The 25,020-nt window shown below is 40.2% G+C and overlaps 1 protein-coding gene across 1 annotated transcript in view; it reads right to left on the reverse strand.

The window, feature by feature from the left end:
- gpm6ab (glycoprotein M6Ab) overlaps nt 1-25,020 on the reverse strand; it is a 238,684-nt gene that overhangs the window by 25,229 nt on the left and 188,435 nt on the right. The window contains exons 3-5 of the mRNA XM_072594582.1: nt 21,254-21,410; nt 6,021-6,174; nt 4,459-4,535 (exon numbers count right to left, since the gene is read on the reverse strand). Of these exons, the coding sequence (XP_072450683.1) occupies nt 4,459-4,535; nt 6,021-6,174; nt 21,254-21,410 (388 nt within the window). The remainder of the gene's footprint in view (nt 1-4,458; nt 4,536-6,020; nt 6,175-21,253; nt 21,411-25,020) is intronic.

The raw sequence follows: 25,020 nt of genomic DNA on the forward strand, positions 1-25,020 counted from the left end.
GTTCCCAACTTTTGTATCATCCACAAATTTTGTAGTTATTTTCTTTACACCAAGATTTGGTTAGTGATATGTATCAGGGGAAAAAAAGGGTCTGAGAATTGACCCCTGGGAATTCCACTGCAGACCATTATCCTGTTTCCTATCACTCCTATAGCCAATTTTGTATCCTTGTTGCTATTGGCACTCTAATAGATTGAGTACTAACTTTGCTCATCCATCTGTACATTACACTGCATCAAATACCTTCTGGAAATCCATAAACAAAACCTAAACAGCACTGGGGTCATCAAACCTCTCTCTTACCTCTAGCAAGTTAATTAAACACGATTTTCCCTTAGGAAATTCCTGCTGGTTCTCTCTAATTAATTTGCATTTGTCAATATGACTATTAATTCCATTCAAAATTATTGATTGTAGAAGTTTCCCTACCATCAACGTTGAACTTATTAACAATAATTGCCTTACCAACTCTTGTGAAAAATGTGCGATGTTTGTAGTTCTCCAGGCTTTGACGCCATTTCTGAAACTAAAGAAGTCTGAAACATTATGACCAATACCTCTGCAATTCCCACATTCACTTACTTCAGTATCCTGGAATGCATCTCATCTGCCCAGGTGCCTTGGTAACTTTTCATACTATCCATTACCCTTTTGTTACCAATTCTGAACATTTTTAGTGACAGATGTTCCTCCTCTATATAACATTTGCTTCTTTGATAAAGACAGATGCAATCTATTCAATTAATACCTCAGCCATGCCTCTTGTTTACATGTTTCAGTCTCCTTTTTGGTCTCTAATTGGTATTATGGAGCAGGCCAGATTCTGTTAAACCATTTCAAGATAGCCCACCCTAACTTTGCAAGTTGTTTTAAGCAGGTGTTAGGTGGACTTTCCAGGAGCGATGCAGTTGGCCAAACCACTTAGTTTTAAACAAAACAGGATTTAATTACAAGATTACCGAAAGCAACACAAACAAAAGAGAACAAAATACCAAATAACTTAACCTATCTGAAAACCCAACAGATTATACCAATTTGAGGATGCTGTTCCCAATACTTGCAATAATCCCTATAAACACCCCTTGGCACAAAAGGTAAAATCAAACACAGGGTCTTACAGAAGAGAAGTCAGAGAGAGGGAGGGTCCAGCAGCTTCATAATTGTCCAACTGCATTCAGTGAATGGCCAGACCAAACCAAACCGGAGAAAATCTGAGCTGGGAGAACTGACCACTCCCCTTTCATTGTACAAACATCTTTTTTAAAACTTTAAAGCCTTTTTTCTTGAGGCAGCATCTGTTGGCTATAATCAAATTGGCCCTAAAACCCTTCAAACTTACACTTTTTCAAGTCTCTGTCTTTTATGACATTTCTGAAAGAAAAAGCCAAGGAGCATCATCATTACAATGGTCTTATTCCTCCTTTACCAAATGTTTCCAAACTATGTGCTTCTACAATCATTTTGGATTCCCTTTTATTTTAATTGCCAGTTTCTTCTCATAATTCCTCTTTGCTTTTGCTATTTGTTCTTTATCTCCCTTGAGAAGACGGGTGGCATGGTAGCACAGTGGTTAGCACTGCTGCCTCACAGCGCCAGAGACCCAGGTTCAATTCCCACCTCAGGCGACTGACTGTGTGGAGTTTGCACATTCTCCCTGTGTCTGCGTGGGTTTCCTCCCACAGTCCAAAGATGTGCAGGTTAGGTGAATTGGCCATGTTAAATTGTCCGTAGTGTTAGGTGAAGGAGCAAATGTAAGGGAATGGGGCTGGGTGGGTTGCGGGTCGGTGTGGACTTGTTGAGCTGAAGGGCCTGTTTCCACACTGTAAGTAATCTAAAGAATATTCTGTATTCCTCATGCTTCTCAACTGTATTCTTTAACCTGTCATTAACATCTTTCTTCTCCCTTTTTTTAATTTCGATCTCCTTTTACATCCAAGGAGCTCTATATTTATTTGCCCTACTGTTCTCTTTTAAAGGAATTTACCTTGGCTGTGCCCAAAACATCTCCTATTTGAGGGCAACTTTTCCCACCAATCTTTGGGTTCTGTCTATCCAGTCCAACTGGTTTTGCGTCATGGAAGTCAATTCTCCTGTAGTTAATTATTCTTCCTCTGTTTTCCATTGTCTTCTGAAAGCTTACGATATATTAAACAGTATCCCCAAAATGTTCTCCCACTGACATGTTCTACTTGTCCACTCCATTGCAAAAAAAACAGGTTGAGCAGTGCCGCTTTCCAGATAGGCTTGGTCACATTTCCGCCATGGAAAATTCTCCAGAGTACAACCTCAGAATACTTGCCCCTCTCTGTCCTTTAAACTATCACCTACCATACCTACACTAATTTTGGAAAATTAAAGTGCCCCATTCTAATTAATCTCTAATGTTTGTGCTTCTCTAAGTAGTTCCTTGCAATTTGTTACTCTACATCCCTCTCACTGGCTGGTCATCGATGGAGTACAACATACAATTTAATTGTACCTGTTTGTTCCTAGGGTCTATCCAAATCAATTCTGTATTTGACCCTCTGAAACATTCCCATTTTTCAGCAGCAAGATCCTCTCCTTAGACATTATTGTCACCTCTTTCATTTTCTTTCTTCTCTACTTACATTGTGACCAAGAATGACCACAAATTTCTGCTCTCATGTCATTGTTATGTCCATAACATCATAATTCCATTTAGCAATCTGCACCTGTAACTTTCCCAGTTTTATTTATTGTATTCTATAAATTCATATCGACGCATTGCGAATATGACATATAGTGTTTAACTTCTCCTTTATTCCAGTTAACTTACCATTCTCTTTTCGAGTTTCTCACAGAATCTGAAGTGGCTTAAATTCGCAATCAGTTAAAGTTAAAGAAAGGTCTGCAGCTTTCATTAAATGTAAAAGGAAACACTAGCTGCTGAAGTGAATTGAATAGCAGGTGATCCAGTGTTGCTTCAAGAGAATATATTAATCATCTATCTGTACATTTGCAAAAGGCTCCATTGCTTAGATGTCCCAAGTTCTGACTGCTGAGCATGTTATGAATGCTTTGACTGAGTTTCTCAACATAGAGAACCACTTGACTCAACAGAGATTGATCTTCATAATTTGGTTTATTGTTTAAAAGATCACTTGAATGGTTATCTGCCTTTCAGGTGGTCAGTAAAACAGATTTGTCATTGTTATTACAAGAAATTCAACAATTCATTGATGATTAATTGATTGATTGTCACGTGTACCGAAGTACAGTGAAAGGCTTTGTTTACGAGCAGTACAAGCAGTAAGTGAGGGTATACAGATCAAAAAGACTTGACAGAGGCACACAGATTACATTGCACGAAGTGTGCGCTAGGCGAAATCGGCATTAGCGTGATCAGCATTATTTAAGGCTAGAGAGTCCATTCATCAGTCTAATAGCGGTCGGGAAGAAGCTGTTCCTGAACCTGCTGGTGCATGCATTCAGGCTTCTGTATTATCTGCCTAACAGAAGAGTTCATGGGAATTATACTTCTATGAATTGACTTTATGGATGAGGTTTTCATTATGAAGCACATTTGAGTGAGAGGTTATGAGACATTTTTTCATCTGCACTTGTGTGGCTCCTGATGTCTGTCTATATTGTGTCTTAGATCAGTGGCTATAGAGAATATATGGAGAATGTACAATGACATAGATGTGACATGAGGGAAGTCAGGGACAATGGAGGGAGAATAGGAATTAAGTGGGACTAGGGAGGAATGAGGGATGGGGCATTGGCACATGGAGTGTCAGGTATTATGGGTGATGAGGGCAAGAAAGTCTACCGGCTTTTAATTCAACTGCATTAAAGTCTCAAAGAAGTGAGATGGGCCTATTAACTTGTCCATTTTGGCTCTCGCATGTTTCTGTTGTTGCTCTCAAACTACCTCCATAAGAGACCGGTCTGACTCTATCCTTTCTTGGTCTTTCCAGGACAAAAATGGCGTACTGTGGAAATTTTAAAGGAGGGGAGTCAACTAAGTCAAGACATTCCTGCCCTAAACATTCCAGTGTGACAAAAATCCCAGCTTAGCCCAGAGCCATCTCTCAAAATTGGACATGGAGCAACCTTGACAGATATGTAATCCAGAGTAAAATGCCTTACACTTGGTTTAGGCCATGCTAGTAATGTAAACATCCAAGCCCATGTAACAGAGTCGAAATGTGAACATTGCTGCCTGATGGCCAGAGCACACAACTGCATTGATGGCTAATTTCAGTGGAAAACAAAAGTGTGTGAATGATCAGAACAGGAAATGAACTTTCTGGAAGCTTGCAAAGCCAAAGTCCCATGTTTTTTTTTTATTTTTATCTGCAGCAATATGAAATGGTACAGCCAAAATCCCTAAATATACATCAATGATCAAGCAGTTCATGCATATGGAATTTTCAGCAGAATTCAATTCTGCAAGGTCAGTACCCCAGTCTACAAACTCAGAACTTGACTTACATCATTAGATTGACAAAGTTTGCTGAAGTTCTCATTCAAAGTGCAGACCATCTTCTGCTCATGAATAGGCACAATACCTGAAACAGAAAGCTCTGTTAATCAACCATGGTTAAGAATGCACAGCCATCCTACAGATTTTCAGCAACTTCTGATCTGTGTCACTGATTCCAATTGCTCTGGTAAGCCTTCTAGCTATCAATTATTGAACCGTGGGAATTCACAAACAATTGTCTGATTACCTCAAACCTTCGGACATTAGGGGAGAAAAAGAAAAATGAATAAAGAAAACTTGCTTTTAGATAGAGTCTTTCACAAACTTCCCCTGAAGCACTTTATAGCAAACCTCAAGTGTAATCACCTTTGTAATACAGGAAAGAGAATTTATGGACAGAGAATTCTCACCAACAGCAATGCCAGAATAACCAGATAACCTGTTTCTCTGATGTCAGTTAAGGATCAAATATTATTCAGATGACCAGGAATAAATCCTTCACTCTTTCTCAACAATTCATTTTTTGCAATATATTTTCCATCGTCTCATTTGAATGCCTCATTCTAAGGATGGCAACAATAGTTTGCTACTACAACAGAGGGGCAACCTTAAAGTTTTGTACTCAAGACATAGAATTGGGTGTTGAACCCACAGTCACAGGTTAAACCAGGTTTACTAAATAAGACACAGTTGACCAAGGAAAGGAAAAACTACTTGCAGTTATATTGTACTCTTTTTAGGCCTCCAGACATCCTAATGAGCTTTGCTTTTGTAGCATTGTCCCTGCTGTGTGATGTGGAAAATACAGCACTTACCACACAGCAAGTTCACACAAAATAAAGTGAGATAATGGCTATTAGATTAGATTTCATACATTATGGAAACAGACTATTTGGCCTAACAGGTCCACACTTACCCACCAAACAATAACGCATTCAAATGCATTTCCTGACATTCTTGCTCCTGACTAATGCACCTAACACTATGGGCAATATAGCATGGCCAATTCACCTAACCTGCACACCTTTGAACTATGGGAGGAAACCAGATCACCCAGAGGAAGCCCATGCAGACACAGGGAGAATGTGCAAACTCTACACAGACAGTCCCCCAAGGCTAGAGTCTAATCTGGGTCCCTGACAATGTGAGGAAGCAGTGCTAACCACTGAGCCACTGTGCCACCCTTTATGGCTGGGAGATCTGTATTAATAATGTTGATTGCTTGATATATATTGACCAGGACGGGCAGAGAACTGCCTTGCACTTCTTTGAAATATTGTCACATGGTTTTTTATATTCACCTGAACGGGCAAATCAAATCACAACTCAATGAGTTGTCAGAAGGTTGGCATTGCTAACTAAGCACTTCTACCCCAAGAAGTGACAGAATGAGTTTTATGTTCAAGGCTCTGGATTGAGATCTGCTGACTCAGAGGCTCCAGACAAATGGAGCCCCAGGAAGTGATCACTGAAAGCCGAGTGGAGAGAAAAGAAAAAATGACCCATCACATTGAACAGTAAAGCTGCTTCCATCTTCTTATTCTATCACTCCCCACAAGCAGTGACGTACCAAACTGACGGAGGTCAAAACAAAGATCAGTGGACTCCATGACGGTGACATTCTGGCAGAGTGTCCAGATGTTGAAGTACATGAAGACAGGCAGTGAGGTGAAGGCCGTCACTCCCAACCAAGCCAGCATGAAGATGTAAGTCAGCATGATAAACTGAAACAGAAAATAGTCACTTTTAGAACTACTGAGCAACTGACTTTGCAGGAATCTAGCAATAGGGAGTGAAATAGGTAGGCCTTGTCTTTTTCATTGTTTAGTGATTCCTATGTTCCAAACACCTCCACTGGAACCAACAAGTTCTCAGAAGGTGAATGCTTCTATCTGCTCTGCAGGAATTGACTCTTCTAACACTGTTTTGCTTTCTTCAGTTTGGTGCAAGCATGGCACAGAAATTTGCACCCGTACATAAATATCCCAAGGATTAATTTCCTAAATTACAAATACAGATTACATGTTTTAATAACTTGCTCTGATTAATCTTTCTCATTGAATTGTCCTTTCCTTTGTAAATGAAACAACAATCAGTCAGTTGGATTATGAAGTAGAATTATGAACATACTCTATGACTGAATTTAGTTCTCACATCTGTGAAATTCTGAAAGTAATAACTTGTGCAGCTATCCACATGGGAGGCCATAATACTGAAGGAGACTAAATGATCATTGACAATGTGTTTCCTCAATTACAGAAAGGGGAGGTGATGGCCCAGTGGTACTATTACTAAAACTTAGGGAATGTTCTGGGGGCTCAGGCTCAAATCCCAGCATGGCAAGTTGTGGAATCTGAATTCAATAAAAATCTAGAATTACGGATCTAATGATGACCATGAATTCATTGTCAATTTTTGGAAAAACCCACATGGTTCACTAATGTTCTTTAGGGAAGGAAACTGCTGTCCTTACCCAGACTGGCCTAGATGTGACTCCAGATCCACAGAAATGTGGTTGACTCCTAATTGCCAACGGGCAATAAATACTGGCCTAGCCAGTGATGCCCTCATTCCGTGAATGAATGAATAAAAAAGAAAATCACATCTAGGAAGGAGATTCATTGTGCCTGTGCTGCACTTTAAGTGGCACTTGCTACATATATCTGATTTCCCACACCTCTCTGGCCATCATTCTTTAATATTCTTCTTTCTATAACAGTTATCCAATTTCCTTTTCAATTAATTGAGTAATTTCATAGTATTTCATTAGGGGAATGAAACCAGTCAACTGTTTGATATCAATCAATGATTGAAAATCTATTAATGTCAGCCTTGAATGACCCAGCCCTCTGTGGTAATCAATTCCATAGATTCACAAACGACAGAGAGAAGAAATTCCACTTTGACTCTATATTAAGTGGGTGACCTTTTATTCTGAGATTATGCCCTGTGGTCCTGAACTGTCCTACTCTCCACATCTACCCTGTCAAACCCCCTCACCATCCTGTGGTCTCATTTATAATTCTTCTAAATTCCAACAGGTACAGGCCCAATTTACTCAACCTCTCCTCTGTCTAACGGGTGTTAGGAATTTAGTGGTGGAGGCAGAAACATCCACCTCTTTTAAAAGTTAGCATGATCCGCAGCTGAAGTGCTGTAACCTGTGAGACTATGCAGCAAGTGCAGGAGGTTGAGATTAGAATGGGTGGCTTGTTGTTCGCTTTTTTACTGACTGCAACAGACACAATGGTTTGAATAGCCCCTTTTTTGTGCTGCAATTGTCTGTGGTTCCACAGTTGCTCACATTTTGAAGGACAAGCTGGTAAATTTAAGAGATAAACATTTCACAATTCAATTAGCATAAATCGCTAATTTATGTTATATTCACAGTTACATATTCTATTCCTCTTCCTGATGCATTGCAGTCTGTGTCGCTTTGCCTCCAGCTTAACAGCCCTGTGTGGAAGTTCCTCAAGATGCAGGAACTTACTGCAAATGTCTTAGGTCATATTGATGTCCGTGAGCTCCCACTTACCGCAGTCTGCAACATATCACCAGTTGTATGAAGTATGTCTTCCAAGCTCTTAAAATGTATAAACACCTCAATTTTATCCAATAGAATTTATTATATTCCTACCACAACATTCTTTCTGTTGTATTGTTTATTTTTAATTCAAACATTTTATCCAGAATTTCACCACACAGCAAATGGGCTTTTTTTTTGGTTCAGCTAGTGTTTATGCTCAAAATGAACTACATCCCTCCTCTCTTCATCTTCTCCTATCAGCACATCCTTCCATTCCTTTACCTTTTATGTGCATGTCTAATTTCCTCTTAAGGGCAACGAAGCAATTTTACTCAACTGCTCCATATGCTAGCCACTCTCTGAAGCAAACTAAAAATTTCTCCAGAACTTTAATGAATTTGATTCCCGTTTTCTACACAGGATGCTTCTCATCCTTAGGAGGAATATTTGTGCAGGTACTATAATCTCTAGAGCATTACTCTAAATCATTCTGCCAGGTTGCTTCTCACAACATAATTACTGTTCAGACTCCATCCTTAAAGACTCATATTTTTAGAATCTGTGTTGTTTCGAAACATTTCTTTCATGCTTATACCATCAAGCACTTTCATAATTTTAAACATGTCTACTCATATACCCATCAGCTTTTCATTTTTATAGCAAACAGCTCATGGCTGTTTAGTCTCTCCTGATAGTTATAACCTCGCAGCTCCCTAACATTGCATGTCACAGGCTGTACCTAAATAATTTGTTGAAAGGTTCACTGTAAACATCAGTTTAAGAAGTCAGAGAAACAGAATCATAATAAAAATCCAGTTCACATCTGCTCTTAGCTAATGAAGAAGAAACTGATTTCTCACCTTAAACCAATCCCTATTCCCTTTCGTTTGGAATGTAAGAAGTCATGTACCAAATGGGCTTTTTTCTTGACCATTGCTAATAGGGTAATCTGGCAGAGAAAATTATCCAATCATTCAAAAGCTAACTGGAAGGAATTGAAAACTGGTTCTGTCTTGCTCCATCAGAGTACCATCCATAAAAAAACTCAGCTGAATGGAGCAATACTACCTGCCACTTTGATGCAATTTTGCAGCAGATGACATTGCAACAATGGAGAAAGGGCAGAAAATACTTAGAAGAATGTGACAATCATTGTGACAATGCAAATACCTGGCATTTTGACACAACATAACTAACTGATTCCATTCCCTTGATTCCACTGCCTAACAAAAACTTTATCAATATCAGATTTTACATTTACAATTGGCCTAACCTCTAAAATATATATTTGGGGAGAAAGTTCCAGATTGCCATTACTATGTGTTGTCCCAGTGAAAGATCCAGCCTTTATTTTGGTGTTGGTTCCCCCTGTCCTGAACACTCTGAACAGAGGAAATTTCTTTCCATCACTTTTAACCACTGTCAGCATTTCAATTGGTTCATTCTTCTATAGATATTAGAGATACCATTATACATTTCTTGAGCAGGTGAGACTCAAATCTGGGCCTCCTGGTCCAGAGTTAGTGACACTACCATAGCACCAAGAAAGCTGTGCACACATTTTCATTGACCCCTTTAGAGTTGCTATTTCACACCTCTGGAGCAAGTGCAGCTTAAACCCTGGTCTCCTGGCTCAGAGGTACTGGCACTACCACTGTGACACGTGACCCCCTACTTTAATTGTTTATATACAATGGAAGATTAGCTGACCTTAATGGAACCCATCTTCACAATGTGATTCACTGTACACACTTCTGAACTCAACATTGGTTTCAACAATTTCAAAGCATAACAACCACTTGCTCCTTTCCAGAATGCAACCATTGGCAATTTTTTTGTTGGTGCTATTTAAACCTCCCCAAGACTCATCTCTTACTTTTTGATTCAATCTGTAGAAGAGTTGTACCAGACTTGAAACGTTAACCCTGTTGTGGTGCCGATAAAACACAGGCAGCATCCGAGGAGCAACAGAGACGACGTTTCGAGCATACGGTCTTCATCAGAAATCTCCAAGAGGTCAGGATCTCCAGCATCTGCGGTCCTCACTTTCTCCACATTAACTCTGCTGTCTAATGTTGCCAGACCTTCTGAGCTTTTTCCAGTATTTTCTTTGTTAGTTTCATATTTTCAGCATCTTACAGTATTTTGCCTGGATTCATCTCTAATAATTTGTCCCTTTCTGAGTGAGCCTAGAATATGGGTCACAGTTTAAAATACAAACATCTGAGTCTGGAATAAGAGTAGGCCCCTTTGAAACTGCTTCATTATTCAATGGGATAATGGCTAATCTGTTTGTGCTGTGAAATCCTCATTTCCATCTACTCCCAATATGACAGCCAATAACAAATCAAATACAGAATTTACTGGAAGCCCCTTTGGACAATGAAATGTTAAAATATTGATCTAATTTCCATGTGCTTATGGTTGTATTTAAAGAGGCTTGATGCATACATAATGAAAAAGTGAGTAAAAATACTTGGGGACACAGAATAAGATAATATAGTGTGTGGGGGACGTAATTACCAACAGAGATCAGTTGAGATGACTGGCCTAGTACTCTGCTGTGAATTCAGTGACAAAGGTTAGTTGAGCTACTGTGCTGATACTGGCACAAACTTTTCAGCTGGGAAGTCAATTCTTTTGCTACTGTCCTGGTCTTACTTTGTGAATGCAACGGGTAAAGCACCTGCCTTTCTAAGATTTGAATTGTGTAGTATATGAGTATGCCCCCTGTATGTGGAATAGCCTTTAAATAGGAAGAGTTATACCCTAGCCAAGTGTTGGAATGAGGCCATCATTCTTACATGACCAAGTTCCCAGTGTTAACCGTGCTCTTGGACAGGTGTTGAATGGTTGAGGGAGGAACAGATAACTAAAGAGCCATCAGTGCCTGCTGCTGCTGATATCCGCATAGCAAGCTGCATATGGTACATTGGGCATTGAACTGAAAGCAGGTCACACTCCCACTTAATATGCTGTGCACTGCATCACAATATGAAAAAGAGAGAGCTCTCTTCCAAAATTGCCTTCTCAAAAAGGGAGCAGTGGAAAACCTTACAGTGTAAAATAGAATTGTAAATGTCCAAATCCTTAAGGCGCAGATATGCTTCCTTAGATTTGACATAATACTCTGCAGTTACAGGGTAATGAATAAAATCCAATTGCTGCAATCCAACTTTCACTGGACCATGGCCTAGAGGGATAAACAATAGAGAATATGATTTGTGAAAGAGTAGCTTCATTTGATTAATAATGAAAACTAGAGAGAGCTTCATTTTTATTAATACTATTTCATTTTTATTAACACCTGAAAGAGTACATTTGTATTCTTATTGGCCAGTCTCTCCGCTTTAAGGAGGATTTGTTTTCCCTCTTCTTCAGTGGGTTCTGTGACCGTTCGTAGGTCCAACATTTGATCAGTAGATACAGTAACCTGGGGATGAAATGGTGCTTGAAGGGTTGAGCAGATGAAGTGTTTTGAGGTCTGTGTTGTTCCCTACAAAGCCTTAACTGTGCCTCTACATGCTCAAGATCAAGGATTTCAATGTGTTATTTGGCTTCCCAAAGGGAACTGCTTCATTTTGCTCAGTGCAGGTCCTGCCATGTCATAGTGAGGAGGTTTGATCCCTCCAGCACTGATTTGAGAACATCCCCAAAATGTTTCTGTAGTCATCTTGGAAGTCTCCTGCTGCAATCAAGTTTAAAGTTAAATATCTGCTTTGGTAGTCTGGTGCCTGGCCTATCAGCAACATGTTTGCCCAGCAGAGTTTGTTTTGAATTATGAGCAACTCAATGCAGGGCATTTTAACTTAAAAGAGGATGTGCTAGTTCTGAAATTCTTCTGTCGTTGTTCTTACTGTACAGCTGCAGTGCATCTGCTGTTCAGTAAATGGTTGTGAATGATAACTGCCTGAAATTTACTGTGGCAGCTATTCAAGATATGAGAAAGATGAGTAAAAATTTTCTAACTCTTCATATTGAGGAATAAGCAAGAATTATTCTTTATTGGCTTGATCTTTTCATTGATTCTGGGAAGAGATTTAAATACTGCTGAAAATGTGTTGCTGGAAAAGCGCAGCAGGTCAGGCAGCATCCAAGGAGCAGGAGAATCGACGTTTCGGGCATGAGCCCTTCTTCAGGAAACTGATTCCTGAAGAAGGGCTCATGCCCGAAACGTTGATTCTCCTGCTCCTTGGATGCTGCCTGACCTGCTGCGCTTTTCCAGCAACACATTTTCAGCTCTGATCTCCAGCATCTGTAGTCCTCACTTTCTCTTAGAAGAGATTTAAATATTTGGGTTGGCTGCTTTTGAGCCAGTCAAGGTAAACATTGATGTTCTCCTCTTGAAATATATAAATTACTGGTGGTGGGAAACTGAAATGAACATGGTGCAACATTTTTTGTTTAATAATCAACTGTTCTCTTGGCAAGAAAAAAGAAATTGTTCAAATCTTACAACTTTTTGAATTGCCCAGGAGTTTTAACATCTTTCAGTCCTTATTAGCTTTCTCGTGGCAATTTTTCAGCCAATTAGAGTTAACTTGCAAACTGATCAGCATCCTGCTCTCCTGAAATATCATAGAATCCCTATAGTTTGGAAACAGGGTACTTGGCTCAATAAGTCCAACCAAGCTTCCAAAGAGTATTCGACCCAGACCCATTCCACTATCACTTCACATTTCCATTGATTAATGCACCTAACCGACACATCCCTGAACACTATGGGCATTCACCTAACCTGCACATCTTTAGTCTGTGGGAGGAAACTGGAGCAGCTAGGGGAAACACATGACACGTGGGGAGAATGTGCAGACTCTACACAGATAGTCGCCCGAGGCTGGAATTGAACCCAGATCCCCGGTGCTGTGAGGCAGCAGTGCTAACCACTCAGACACCATGCCGCCCTCAAATTTGGCATGCTTGTGTTTATCCTGATGATCACAAGATGTAAAATATAAGATGTGCGCGTCAAGGAAGCTGCATCAAAGCAAATGTGAAGGCACCAAGAAATAGAGATGACTCAATCAGTGCAGTGTTGACTTTAAGAGTCGTGAGAGAACCAGATCCTGTAAGAAACAGCTTAGAATAGTTAGAAATGTATCCGCGACTTTTTGAAAAGTTTCCAGTAAGGTACAGCATGCACCTTATATGCCGTACTTAATAAGACAAGAGCCAATGTGTTCGGATAAAGCTTTAGAAAGGACAGAGCTCTGGACAGAGAGTTAGGATAAAGGGGTCGGCTTCAGGATGGCAACCTGTTGTTAGTGGAATGCCACAAGGATTAGTGCTGGGGCCACCAATAATTAGAATAGATATCAATGACTTGAATGACAGAAGTAAATTTACTGTCACAAGTTAGTGGATGATACTAAAATAGGTGGGATGGCAAGTGGTGAGGATGGTGTAATAAGTCAATGGAAGGATACGGATATATTAACTGAGTGGGCAAAAACATGTCAGATGGAATGCGCTGTGGAGCATGTGTAGTCCTCACTTTCTCCTCATTAAAAACCTATCTAACTCCTCCGTAAGTTTTCTCAATGCCTTGGCATTCTCTTGTGTAGTGAATTCCACAGATTCATGGCCATTTGAAAGAAGAGATTTCTGTTGCTCTCAAAATGTATTACACTTCCATGCTGCCAGTGAGGCATAGAGTTACACAGCATGGAAACAGACTCTTCGGCCTGACTTGTCCACACCCTCAGATTTCCAAAACTGAATTAGTCCCATTTGCTAGTATTTGGCCCATAACCTTCTAAACCCTTCCTATTCATGTACCCATCCAGTTGCCTTTTCAATGTTGTGACTGTACAAGCTTGCATCACTCTCTCTGGCAGCTCATTCCATGCATGCACCACCCTCTGCATGAAAATGTTGCCCTTAGTTCCCTTAAAATCTTTCTCTATCATCTTAAACTTATGCCCTCTAGTTTACGACTCCCTTCTCCTCGGAATAAAAAACCTTGGCTATTCTCTGTATCTATGCCCCTCATGATTTTATAAACCTCTGTAAGGTTTAAGCTCAATCTCCAGCTTCTCCTTATAATTCAAACCTCCAGTCTCAGGAACAGCCAAGGTTCCCCATGGGAGACTGGTTAGCAAGGTTAGATCTCTTGGAATACAGGGAAAACTAGCCGCTTGGATACAGAATTGGCTCAAAGGTTGAAGACAGAGGGTGGCGGTGGAGGGTTGTTTTTCAGACTGAAGGCCTATGACCAGTGGAGTGCCACAAGGATCGGTGCTGGGTCCACTACTTTTTGTCATTTACATAAACGATTTGGATGTGAGCATGAGAGGTATAGTTAGTAAGTTTGCAGATGACACCAAAATTGGAGGTGTAGTGGACACTGAAGAAAGTTATCTCAGATTACAACAGGATCTTGATCAGATGAGTCAATGGACTGAGGAGTGGCAGATGGAGTTTAATTTAAATTAAACAGAGGTTCTGAATTTTGGGAAAGCAAATCTTAGCAAAAGTTATACACTTAATGTTAAGGTCCTAGGGAGTGCTGCTGAACAAAGAGACCTTGGAGTGCAGGTTCATAGCTCTTTAAAAGTAGAGTCACAGGTAGATAGGATAGTGAAGAAGGCATTTGGTATGCTTTCCTTTATTGGTCAGAGTATTGAGTACAAGAGTTAGGAGGTCATGTTGCGGCTGTACAGGACTTTGGTTAAGCCACTTTTGGAATATTGCGTGCAATTCTGGTCTCCTTCCTATTGGAAGGATGTTGTGAAGTTTGGAAAGGTTCAGAAAAAATTTACAACAATGTTGTCAGGGTTGGAGGATTTGAGCTATAGGGAGAGGTTGAAGAGGCAAGGGCTCTTTTCCCTGGAGCATTGGAGGCTGATGGTTGACCTTATAGAGGTTTATAAAATCATGAGTGGCACGGATTGGATAAATAGACAAGGTCTTTTTCCTGGTGTGGGGGAGTCCAGAACTAGAAGGCATCAATTTAGGGTGAGAGGGGAAAGATATAAATGAGACATAAGAGGCAACCTTTTCATGCAGTGGTTGGTGCATGTGTGGAATGGGTTGCCAGAGGAAGTAGTGGAGGCTAGTACAATTGCAACATCTAAAACGCATCTGGATGGGTATATGAATAGGAAGTGCTTGGAGCGATATGGACTTGGTGCTGGCAGGTGGGACTAGCTTAGGTTGGGATATCTGGTCAGCATGGGCAAGTTGGACTGAAGGGTCTGTTTCCGTGCTGTACATCTCTATGATTCTCTGACTCTTAATCAATTTTTGCACCGTTTCCAATTTAATAACATCCTTCCTATAGCACATTGATCAGAATTATACAAAATACTCCAAATGTGGTCTTGCCAATATCTTGTACAGCTGTAACATGGTGTCCTAACTCCTGTACTCAAAGGTCTGGCTGTTGTGGGAGCAATTCAGTACTTATCAGGTATTGCAGACATGTTGCACTGTTACATATTCTGCAAAATCTTTTGCTTTCTTTGTCTTATTGGTGACCTTACTCTTGTGTTTAATTTCAGCACAATGCTTTTGCTGAAGGACCCCTTACTCAGTTTCCTGCTATTGATTTCAATCAATAGTATGTATTGATGAACTGGGAATTGCCAGAAAAAAAGCAATGCTGCTTAAATGTAGTACCCCCAGAGACTAGCTGATAGATTCCACAACTGGTCAAACAAACAGGAATGGAATATTATGAGGCATGCAGTGAAAGAGGGTGTGAATAATAGAAGAATAGACAGAGAATAGAAGGATGTCAGTTGAAGTACTGTGCCTTTGTCAAGGTTGAATAATGGCAGTGATTTTCTCTTTGGCAGGTGATGACACTGTGTACTACTGGCAATGCCGGTGGACAATCTGTCACGTATCAAATGGTTGTTACTTTAGATTTTCACCATATCCTTACAAAGGTGTGATCAAAACAGGTTATGCCTCGCAGCAATAATCTTTAGAGGCTGCATGACTGAAATGAGTAGCCTTCTGGGATTCTGTTTTTGTTTTGCTTTGTTAAATCTGTTACAAGGCAGGATGCTTGAGTCCCTTTTCACAAAAGATAGAGCAGTGTTGAAACAAATGGAATGACATATTGAATGAGGAACGAGGAATCGGTGCAGGCTTGGAGGGCCAAAGGGCCTATTGCTGTGTTGTATTGTTCCTTGTCTTTTGTTCTCTATGAGTAATGAGCAGTTTTTCTGAAGCAGGATTTTAATGGCAGCTTCATGTTATGTTCTATCAATAATAACAGAAGCAGATAGAGGAGTACAATGAAACAAAGAACTGCAGATGCTGGAGATCTGAAACAAATGGAAAGAGAAATTGCTGGAGAAAATCAGTGTGTTTGGCAGCAGCTGTTGAGAGTTGGTCCTGACGAAGGCTGGGCTTGAAACTTTGTTTCCTCACCATTGATTCTGCCAGACCCACTGAGTTCCTCCAGTAATTTCTGATAGATGAGCAAGTTTAATGCTTGCATTGCTAATTCCCCAACTACTTTATCATTGATGGTGCTAGGGTTTGGAAGAGTTTCTGAGTGTTTATTATTTGATCAGAATTATCGCACAATTGCCTCCCCCCTTGCCCTTTGCAAGTGTTGACACTCCAATGCTCCTACTGTACTTGGTAGGATTGCAAATTCTGAGGAGAGTGGGAAAAGATGAGGCAAGAGGCTGGAAGGAACAGATATTAGATTAGATTAGATTAGATTAGTTACAGTGTGGTATGTGGAAGATGAAGTTGAAAGCAGTGTGTGAAGTGATACATTTTGGCAGGAAGACGAAGGAATAGGTTTTGAAGGATTTAATTCTAAGTGGGAGCAGTGGGACCTTGGTTTGGGTTTTTGAACCTGGCAGCGCAGGTTGAGATAGTGGTTAATAAAACATATGTGGAGCTGAGCTTTGTAAACAGTAATATATACCACTGATATAAGGAACTTATGACAAAGTTATAAAGTACTGATTCAATCTACAAAGGAATAGTGATAACATTTTGAACACAACACTTTAGGATGGATGTAAAGGCATTGGAGAACAGGCAGAAAATATTCATGAAAATAGTTCCATTGATGAGAGATTCTGTCAGATGGAGACGAACATAGGAACAGGAATAGACCATTCAGCCCATCGGGTCTGTTCCAAAATTCGATGAGATCAAAATAAGGGGGAGCAGATTTAGGATTGAGTTGAGGAACAACTTCTTCACCCAAAGGTTTGTGAATCTGGAATTCCCTGCCCCATGAATCAGTTGAGGCTACTTCGTTGAATGTTTTTAAGGTGAAGATGGATTGATTTTTGAACAATAAAGGAATTCTGGTTTATGTTGAACAGGGGCAGGTAAGTGGAGCTGAGTCCATGAAAAGATTGGCCATGATCTTATTGAATGGTGGAGCAGGCTCGAGGGACCAGATGGCCTACGACTGGTCATATTTCTGAGGAAGGTCTGAGGAAGGGTCACTCAACCTGAAATGTTAACTCTGATTTCTATTCACAGATGCTGACAGACCTGCTGAGCTTTTCCAGCAATTCCTGTTTTTGCTTCAGATTTACAGTATCCACAGTTCCTTTGGTTTTTAATCCTGCTCCTATTTCTTAAGTTTTAATGTTATCATGGCTGATCTGGCCCCTAACTCCATTTAACAGTCTTTGGCGCATATCCCTTCATATTTCTGCTTAACAAAAACTATCCTTCTCAGATTAAAATTAATAGCTGATCCAGCATCCACTGCCATTTGTGGAAGACAGTTCCAAACAACTACCACCCACTGTGTGCAGAAATGCTTCCTAACATCTCACCTGAATGTTCTGGCCCTAATTCTCAGACTATGCCCCTTGGTTCTAAAATCCTCAAGATGTGAAAATCATTTATTTTTTCTATCCTGTCTTTTCCTGTTATTATCTTGATGTTATTATCTTCAATCAGGTCACCCCTCAACTTTCTAACTTCTAGAGAAAATAGGTTTAAATTGTATTATCTATCTTCATAACTTAACCCTTGTGGTCCAGGTATCATTCTTGTCCATCTATATTGTACTCCTTAAAGTGTAAATAAAGCTCACAGTACTTCTTATAGGGTCTAACCAGAGTTTTGTATAATTGCAGCATACGTTCTGCATCCTTGTTCTCCAGCCCTATAGATATAAAGGCTAGCTTTCTTAAGGTGGAACTATTCATCGACAGAACTATTCTCCTGCAGCTTTTCTTAAGAGCTTGATGAAGTGGTGACTGCAGAGAAGACGAGGTTGAGAGGAGATTTAATCAATGTGTTCAAAACCATTAGGGATATGAATAGAGTAGATGGGGTGAAACTGTTACTGTTATTTTGGCGGAAGGACTGCGAACCATTGGATAGTGATTGTTGATTGGTAAGAAAAACCAGAGGTGTCATGAGGAAAATCCTTTTCATGCCCAGGGTGGCTAGGATCTGGAACACGATGCCTGAGGGAGCAGTCAAAGCAGAATCTGCTGTGTCTTTCAAAAGAGGTTCAGAAAACAGACGAAGAGAAAAGGTTTGAAGAGTCACAGAAAAATGGTAGAGCAGTGAGACTAGTTCAGTTCATCTTGCAGAAAGACAGCTCAGACTTGATGAGCTAAATAGCCTTCTTCTCTGTTATAAGTATTTTATGATCTATGTATCTAGGTTTGGAACTCTATTGACGTAACCCTTGATGAAATGTTAAAGGCAACTTGAAGGATGGTTAAGAAGTGAATGCTCAAGGCGGTGGTTAGAATTCTGATCAAGTGGACTTTGTTCTGAATGATTTTTAACTTCTTGAGTGTTGGAGCTGTACTCATCCAGGTACGTGGGGTGCAATCTATCATACTCCTAACTAATGCCTTGTATGTGGTGGACAAGTATTGTGGACAGAAGCAAGCCTAATAGTTTAGTAGAATCCTTTGAGGAGGTAATATATTGTGTAGATAAAGGGGGAAGAGTAATGTATTTGGATTTTCAGAACATGCATGATAAGGTACCAGCGATCATGGTTACCAAGTAAGAGTACATGGCGTTGAAGGTAGTACATTCACATGGAAAGAAAATTGATTAATTAAAAGATGACAGAGACTTGCACTAAGGCAGCAATGTGAAACTAATGGAGTGTCACTGAGACCAATGTTGGGTCTACAATTATTTACAATATATATTAATTACAGTGTACTGTAGCTGTATTTGCAGATGACACAACAACAGGTGGGAAGGCAAATGGTGAGGATGAGACAAAGAGTCAACCGAGGGAAATGGACAGGTTAAGTGATTAACAAAGACTCAAGAAATGGAATTTAAGGTGGGAAAATGCGATTTTATGCACTTGGCTTGGAATAATAAAATAGCTGAATATTCATTCAATAAATGCAGAAAAATTGTAGAAAGCTACAGTACAGAGGGTTTGGGAACCCTTATGCACAAATAATAAAAAACAGCACACAAGTTCAGCAGGAAATTAGGAAGGAAAGACATGTTAGCCTAGCCTCTATTTCAAAGGGAATGGAGCAGAAAAACAGGAATGTTGAGCTAAAACAGTATAAGATTCTCATCAGCCCACATAGCAGGAATACTGTAAACAGTTTGAGGCCCCTTATCTAAGGAAATAAATACTGACTTTGGAGGCAATCCAGAGAAAGTTCACAAGATTGCTCCTACACGTGGGGTTACTATCTAATGAGGAGAGGTTGAGGAAGTTGGGTCTGTAACCGATGGTGTTTAGAAGATTGAGAGATGGGCTCATTAGAATGTACAAGTTTTTTTTAGGGGCTTCACAGAACAAATCACAGGGAGGTTGTCTCCCTTTCTGGGAGAGTGTGGGATCACAGGACGTGTCTCAGAATAAGGGGTTGCACATTTAAGACAGAGATAACGAGGAACTTCTTCACTTGAAGCTGTGTAATTCTTTACCATACAGGGTTATTGAGGCTGAGTCATTAAGTATATTCAAGGCTGAGATAAACAGATTTTTAAAAGGTTATTGCAAAAAGGCAAGAATGTTGAGTTGAGAATTTCCACTTCAGCCATCATCCCAAAAAATAGCAGCTAAGACTCAATGGGCTGAATGTCCCACTGCTGCTCCCACATCTTATAGTCATAGGAGGTGAGATATTCCACACAGAATTCCCAACCTCTGATCTATTTTTGTTGTCCCTGTAATTATGTGTCCGGTCCAGTATTTTGTCTGGGTCTTTCTTCCTTGTCTGAGGAATTGTTAACTGAACTGAATGTTGTACATTTGTCAGCAAACAGCCACACAACTGGCCATATGATGGAGGAAATAACATTGATGCTGGTTGGGCCATTGGATTTTTGATACAGAGTTAAAGATTCTTAGGGATAGCTGAGAACATGAAGTTGGGTCTATGATCATATCATCCACGATCGTATGAATAGTAGAGCAGGCTTGAGGTATGATGTGCTCTATTTCTACTCCTAATTTAGATGCTTGTATGTTCTAAAGGCACGCCCAAGGTACTGTTGCAAGGAATTCCTGCACTCATGTCTGGTACTGAGATGCTTGGCCTCAAACAAGCACGTTCCTTTACAATGGCTTGATTACAATAATGGGTGAGGTCTATACAAAGCATCATCTGCCCTTCTCCAGCCCTCACACCTTTTCCTTCCCCCTCTTTCCCCCTTTCATCACCTCAATTTCCAATGGCTGTAGTTTTCCTTGACCTCCTTGGTGCTGCGATCTGTGCTTAGTACTACTTTCAAGGACAGTCACTCTCACTTGACCTTTAGTGCTCAGACTCTGGCCCAAGGCTCTAATAAGGTCTGGAGCCAAGTGGCAATTCAGAAGTGGACTTGGATACATACCATTTTTCCTCAAGATTTGTTGCAACTACAGGGAATGTCAAATTCCAATGTTTTGTTTTTATTTTGAGATGCAAAGACTGTACTACTTTAGGCACCTGTGAATGTAGATAAAGATTTCTAATGAATAAAGTATATTTTTGCAATAAAAAGCAATTCTTCAGGGTCACTGTATTAAGATTGTGAAACTCGCTATCTGACTCCCTATCCTCTGGAAGAGGACCCACAGCACATGGACTTCTGTACTGTAACTGGTTTATTGCTGACAACCAGCTTTCTCAAGGGTATCTAGTGATAGACAATAAACATTGGCCTTAGTAGCACTCACTGTATCCTTAGAGTGAGCTAAAAATGCTAGTGGCATTTGACAATTAGCCCATGATACCAAGGAAAGAATTTTAACCAATGCCTTTGCCAAGCATCGTGTATAGGTGACATGCAAACAGCTTTCAAATGTGTTCAGTATGGATCGAAGTTCAGATTTTTACTAAAACAATACATACCCAGCCACTAACGCATCGACCGCAGGTAGTGATCTTGAAGTCTCCATAAAGATCCTTAATTGCACCAGTTGTGAAAAATCCTTCAACCATCAGCAGAATGCCATAGACAAAGAAGGCAGCAGCCACACCATAGATGACATACTTGAAGATATCAATCCTACAGATACAAGTGTACGAGTGTTATTTCACAGAGGTTATAGTACTTGCACTGGCATCACCAACATGCTCTATCGCATTCAGTTCTCACTGATCAATTACAGTTTCTTACCTAAAGGAAGAGAGAGAAAGGAGTTAATTTATTTTTGTTAATATTATTCATTTGTGTGATCTGGGTGTAGCTGGCTGGCCAGCATTTATTGCCCGTCCCTAGTTGCCCTTGAGAAAGTGGTGGTGAGCTGCCTTCTTGAAATGCTGCAGTCCACCTGGTCTGGGTTGACCTACAATGCTATTAGGGAGGGAATTTCAGGATTTTGTCCCAGCGACAGTGAAGGAACAGTGATGTATTTCCAAGTCAGGATAGTGAGTGGCTTGGAGGGGAACTTGAAGTTCGTGATATTCCCATCTATCTGCTGCCCGTGTCCTTCTAGATAGAAGCGGTCATGGGTTTGGAAGATGCTGTCTCAGGATCTTTGGCAAATTTCCGCAGTGCATCTTGTGGATAGTACTGAGCTCAGAAATGGAGGGAGTGGATGCGTATGAATGTGGTGCCAATCAAGTGGACTGCTTTGTCCTGGATGGTATCAAGCCTCTGGAGTGTTGTTGGAACTGCATCAATCCCAGGCAAGTGGGAAGTCTTCCATCACACTCCTGACTTGTGCTTTGTTGATGGTGGACAGGCTTTGGGGAGTCAAGGTGAGTACATCAAATGATTTAGAACCCATCCTATCCCTCTGCCTTTGGAAATACTTTTCCCTAGGCCAAGGTGTATTCTTAATGAGCACGGAAGATAGGAAGCTAACATTTAAACAAGGGAGTATGTTTCCTTCCATTTAGAATGGAGGTTTAATCTGTAGTGAAGGGAAATAGAAGCAAACTTTCTTTCAAAGCCATAATAACTTGGGACTCATTTATCATTTTCTCTTCAGTTGAAAGTTTGATCCACTTTCTCGTTCAGATTTTGCTAATTTAGTCAAGTGGTCTGGAGGAAGAAGCAAAAAAACCTTCATTTTCTCTCATGATCGGGCTGGCAAAACAATATTGCTCTTCAAAGGTTTCTTCACATCCATCAAAAACATTACCAGTCCTGTTAGCCTGCTGTTACACTGCATCAGTGGCATGATAGATTTTAGAATAATTTAACCGTGTCTTCAACAAAAGACCAGAGCTCATTCACTACCCTCTGAATCAGCCTTTCCCTCATATGCAGTAAAATATTTACGTTCATGCATAACGAGTTCATGAGCTATAAATTTCCACTATGGGAAACACTCAGTCATAAAATTATAAAATAATGGCACTGTGGGTATTTCGCAATGCAAACTGTAGTGGTTGAAGAAAGTGTCTCAAGCACAAGGCAAAAAGGGATGAGAATTAAATAGTAACACCCAATTCTGATAAATAAATAAATAAAGCATATTTAGTTTTACCTTATTGATAAACCAGGCTCTTTCAAGCCCACACATCAACATATAAACAGTTCGGAGCCTGGTTCTTTCAAAAAACAGATAAAAGCATTCAGTCATTCATGAAAATTGAAATGCCAACTTGAAAATACAACAGCAAAAGAGGCTAAGAAGAAGAAACATATGCATCGAATGGGGATGTTTTGCCTGCTCTGATAGTGCTTCAGGATGTCAGGCAGCTTGACAAATTAAGCAATACCATCACCAGGAATATGACTAGTCATTTGGTATAACAGGACTTGAGTATTGCCAACAATGTTCTTGTTAAGCATAGTTAAGACCATTCTCAGAGTTTATTATGGCAGGCATGGAAAAGCTTTCATTAACATAATTAACTTTAATATATTTTTGAGCCATCCTTCTTGCAAGATCATGCGTAATACATTAGAATGATATCATCATCCATAAACAAAGATAGGCAATTCAGGTGGTCTAATCTGAAAATTGCACTATTTCCTTTAAAATAAAGACCACAGGCTCGTGGTTCATCAAGAATTAAAGTTTCAAACTAATGACCTTTGTAACAGTACTGATAATAAATGATTTGGATGTGAACACAGGAGATATAGTTAGTTAGTAAGAAAGATGATACCAAAATTGAAAGTGTGATGGACAGGCAAGAAGGTTGCTGCAGAGTACAACAGGATCTTGACTGGATGGGCCAATGGGCTGAGGAGTGGCAGATGGAGTTGAATTTAGATAAATATTAGTGCTGCATCTTGGAAAGGCAAATCAGGTTAGGACTTATACACTTAATGGTAAGATCCTGGAGAGTGTTGCTGAACAAAGAGACCTTGGAGTGCAGGTTCATAGCTCCTTGAAAGTGAAGTCGCAGGTAGATAGGATAGTGAAGAAGCTGTTTGGTATGCTTTCCTTTATTGGTCAGAGTATTGAGTACAGGAGCTGGGAGGTCACGTTGTGGCTGTACAGGACATTGGTTAGGCTACTTTTGGAATATTGCATGCAATTCTGACCTCCTTCTGATAGGAATGATGTTGTGAAACTTGAAAGGGTTCAGAAAAGATTTACAAAGATGTTGTCAGGGTTGGAGGTTTTAAGCTATAGGGAGAGGCTGAATAATCTGAGGCTGTTTTTCCTGGAGCATCAGAGGTTGCCTTATAGAGGTTTACAAAATCATGAGGAGCATGGATAGGGTAAATAGACAAGGGCTTTTCTCTGGGGTGGGTGAGTCCAGAACTAGAGGGCATAGGCTTAGGGTGAGAGGGGAACATTTTAAAAGGGGCCTAAGGGGCAGCTTTTTCATGGAGAGGGTGAAATGAGTTGCCAGAGGAAGTAGTGCAGGCTGGTATAGTTACAACATTCAAAAGGCATCAGGACGGGTACATGAATAGGAAGGGTTTAGAGGGATATGGTCCAACTGCTGGTAAGCGGTACTAGATTAATTTAGGATATCTGGCTGGCATGGATGTCGTGGACTGAAGGGTCTGTTTACTTGCTGTACAGCTCAATGACTGTACGTGCACTTCTCGGGTCAATAGATGGCCTGTCTCCATTTGCCTGCCTTGGGTCTAAAGAAATCTTCAAGCTTAAAAAGTCTTAAAATTTCCTTTCCAAAATTTTCAATTGACTTTGTCCTTTCTGTAGTGATTATAACAAGGTCAGCCAGATGGACTGCACAGAATATGAGTTCCCTGATTGAGGCCGTTAATTTAGTCCATTCAGGGAGCCCTGGCTGACAGATACAAATGGATGGGTCAGAGGTTCTGTTCACTCTGAAAGCTGGCTCTGAGGAAGCTGATTCAGTGTCACATATTATGCAGATGTAAATAAAGGATGACTTGATATGGGATACCGGCCCCTGTGGTGTTATTTCACTGTTCTGCTTCAAATAATGTGGCCATTATTTGAAACACCAGAAAGGGCATCAATTTCTCATGTGGACAGCACCATCTTTCTGGAACTGCCAGACTCCTTCAGCAATGCCCGGAATTATATTCTCATGTTCTAGCATGAAGTTTTGAACCCACGATTTTCTGGTAAACAGGATGTCAAAAGGAAACAAAGTATTATTGAGTACCTATGTTCTTAATCAGCACTCCAACCTACACAACTGGATTCCCTGTTATTACCTTTGTTAAACAGATTTAAAAAGTACTCAAAAATGTTCAGATTGCGTCAGCAAAT

This window comes from Chiloscyllium punctatum, chromosome 2 (genome assembly GCF_047496795.1).
Source record: "Chiloscyllium punctatum isolate Juve2018m chromosome 2, sChiPun1.3, whole genome shotgun sequence".
Lineage (NCBI taxonomy): Eukaryota > Metazoa > Chordata > Chondrichthyes > Orectolobiformes > Hemiscylliidae > Chiloscyllium > Chiloscyllium punctatum.